General features: G+C 34.8%; 1 protein-coding gene across 1 annotated transcript in view; it reads right to left on the bottom strand.

Moving 5' to 3' along the window:
* Positions 1-3,215, bottom strand: part of LOC124420040 — a 7,623-nt gene extending 4,408 nt beyond the window's left edge. The window contains exons 1-2 of the mRNA XM_046951569.1: positions 3,014-3,215; positions 304-2,909 (exon numbers count right to left, since the gene is read on the bottom strand). Of these exons, the coding sequence (XP_046807525.1) occupies positions 304-2,909; positions 3,014-3,215 (2,808 nt within the window). The remainder of the gene's footprint in view (positions 1-303; positions 2,910-3,013) is intronic.
* Positions 3,216-3,454: the final 239 nt, after the last annotated feature.

Genomic DNA, 3,454 nt, shown 5'->3' with positions numbered 1-3,454 from the left:
GTCCAAATTCAAAACCTAAACTCGACAACACCTCCTTTTTGTGCATACCAAATTTCATTAAAATCGGATTAACCGTTTAGAAGTTACCGAATTATTTCCCTTTTTTTTCCTATACCACTGTGCGGCGTATTCTCTTTTTTGGATGAATTCAATTAAATGGAGAAATGTCCAATTGAACTCTTTTGTTGTAGGAGCACCTAAATTGCGGCATTGCTTTCCGCGAGCAATGTCGAGGAAGCGAAAAACGTACGTAAATACTCTAATCATTTTGTTGTATGATGAGTATTTTTTAATTGTATTTACAATATGATTAGTTTCGTTTTCTTCTACAGCCAACAACACATTAGTTTTCCTTTTTTCAAGTGACTCTTGTTCGGGAGTTAAATCGAAATGGTCATTTATTGGCCACGTATTACACTCATCGAGTAGAAACTTTGGGCCATTAAACCAAATAGAGTCAACTAATTCTTCGACATTACATCCTCTAGAAACAATATCAGCCGGATTTTCTTTAGTTGGAACATGACGCCATGTGGCTTGGTCTGATAGTTCTTGTATTTCTGAAACTCGATTTGATACGAATGTTGCCAGAGTAGAAGGATGAGTTTGAATCCAATGCAACGTAATTTCTGAATCAGTCCAAAATGTTACGTTTTCCACTTTAAATAATACAGTATGCTTTATTTTGGACCATAACTTGGTTAATAAATGTGCTGCGCATAGTTCAAGTCTTGGTAGAGACTTGGTCTTCAGAGGATCAACTTTTGATTTGGCCGTTAGTAATCGACAAGAAGTTTTACCAGAAGCTCTACTCCGGATATAAATGCAACAGCCATAAGCTCGCATAGAGGCATCAGAAAACCCATGAATTTGACATTCAGCATTAGATGTTGTCAAAACAAATCTAGGGATTTCTATTATATAAATTTTTAATAAATTGGCTTTAAAACTGGTCCAAGAAGTATCAAGGCGTGTAGGAATAGACTCATCCCAATCTAGCTGCATTAGCCATAGTTCTTGAAGAAGAACTTTTGCCTTGATAATCAATGGGCACAAAAGTCCGAGTGGATCGAATAGTCTTGCCGAAACTGACAAAATATTTCGTTTTGTAGCTTTCAAGTTTATAAAACAATCATCCAAATGGTATTTAAATACGTCACTCTTCGGAATCCAATAAGTGCCTAAGGTTTTAGTAAAGTCCTGATTTATTTGTACTGATTTTTGAATAGTTATCGAATTTTGACTATAACAATTAGAAAACCATTTCGTAAGATTAAAACCTGCCGATTGTAAAATTTGTGTGACTTGGGATCTTATTACATAAAAGTCTCTCTTTACAACTTTAGAACCAATTGGCAAAGATTTCTCAAATAATTCGCTCAAATACGTAAGGCAACGTATTGCCAAAAACGGAGCTGACGATGTACCATAAGTCACTGTGTTTAGTTTATATATCTCAAGACTTCGAGACTGATCTTCACGCCATAATATTAGTTGATAATTTCTGTCAGCCTCGTAAATTAAAACCTGACGGTACATATTCTCAATGTCAGCTGTAATAGCATATTTATGCATTAGAAAACGAAGAAGTGTTGAATACAACTCCTCTTGAATCGTAGGACCGATCATTAGTAGATCATTGAGAGAGAGTTGTGTAGATGTTTTACAAGAGGCGTCGAAAACTACCCGAAGTTTTGTAGTAGAACTTTGCGGGCGTAATACACATTGATGTGGAATAAAGTAGTGAGAACCCGCGGGTACTTTATTATCTGCAATAGACATATGACCCAAATTAATGTACTCTTTCATGAAAGAATTGTACATCTCTTTTGTTTGTGGTTCTTTTGACAGCCGACGTTCTAACGATAAGAATCTTCTCTTAGCTGTTTCAAAAGAGAGACCCAGTGTGTTTGGATTCGCTTTAAAAGGTAGCGCCACTTTAAATCTGCCCGACGGCATTCGCTGAACAGATTTCATAAAGCTTTTCTCACATTCTTGCTGTTCTAATGATAAAACATTTGCCTCTCTAGGAATTTCTTCTAATTCCCAAAATCTACGAACTATTGAATCTAATGAATCTTCGTTTTCATTCAGAGTACTTAAATGGCATAAATTCTTAATAAAATGCTTCACTTCTTTATATTTTCCCGAAACTATCCATCCTAAAAGTGTTTTCTGAAGTGTTGGGATATTTGGATTTAGTTTTATTTGACCAACGCATAGCAGTTCGAAGAAAATCTCAGCGCCGATCAACATATCAATTCTTTGCGGTCTATTAAAATATGGATCAGCTAATTCTATATTCCCTGGCAAATTCCAATCAGATGTAGAAATTATATGATCTGGTTGATAGTTGGAAATCGATCGAAGAACCCAAAATTCTGCCGAAAATTCATGCGAATTCATTCGAGATTTCACTGTAGCCTGAAGTTTATATTTTGCAGAAGAATTCGTTCTGCCAATACCAATAAGGCTGAGATTTCTTTCCTGTTTCTGTAATTGTAGTCGCTGAGATAATTCCTCAGTAACAAAATTTATTTGTGAACCTGAATCCAAAAGAGCTCTAGCTAAAACATATTGACCTGATTTATTTTTGATCCGAACTAAAGCCGTTGCTAAAATTACATTATCTTTTGCCGAAGATGAATGGTTTACAAAAGCTCTTGAAGTTGAAGCTCCATTAGGATCAGAACTTTCAACATTTTCTGGTTGGACATTATTTGTAGCATATATGTGTAATAATGTGTGATGTGATCGATTACAAACACGACATCTCGATGCTTTGCATTTCGTTACAGTATGTCCTTTTTTAAAACAATTTATACAAGCGGGAACACCTTTGACAAAATCAAATCTCTGTTGCACTGGCACTGCAGAGAATGAAGGACAATTTGCTAAATAATGTGGTGCTTTGCAAAAAAAACATTTTGACATTTTGTATTAGCTCTTAATTTCGAGCTGGAAGCTTCTTCAGCTGAAATGTGTTGGTATCTTTTGTTCAAAGCTATCTCACAATCACTCCATAAGGGCAACTTTTCATAATCAAATTGCTCTTTCCATTTTGATCTAGTGATTGGATCTACTTTAGTCATTACTAAGTGAATTATAATTGCATTAGTAATTGCCTTATCATCGCCGATTGATAAAAGTGAGCCATAAATGGCAGAAACAGTATCAATCATACTCCTCAAGGTAGTTGCAGAAGGTTTAGACATTTCCGGTAAATCAAATAATTTTGTAATGTTATCAAAGAATATTAAACACGGATTGTCATAAACTCTTTTCAAACTTTGTAGAGCCTTGGAATAATTTTATTCACTTATCTGATAAACTTTAACAGTTCCTAGAGCTTCATCTGATAGGCATGAGATCAAATGATTAAATTTTTCAATTTCGGTTAAAGTTGGATCACTATCTACCAAACTCTCGAATAAACTAATAAAATTCTTATATT

The sequence above is a fragment of the Lucilia cuprina genome, chromosome 5 (assembly GCF_022045245.1).
Source record: "Lucilia cuprina isolate Lc7/37 chromosome 5, ASM2204524v1, whole genome shotgun sequence".
Lineage (NCBI taxonomy): Eukaryota > Metazoa > Arthropoda > Insecta > Diptera > Calliphoridae > Lucilia > Lucilia cuprina.
This window is presented reverse-complemented; position numbering and strand designations above follow the sequence as displayed.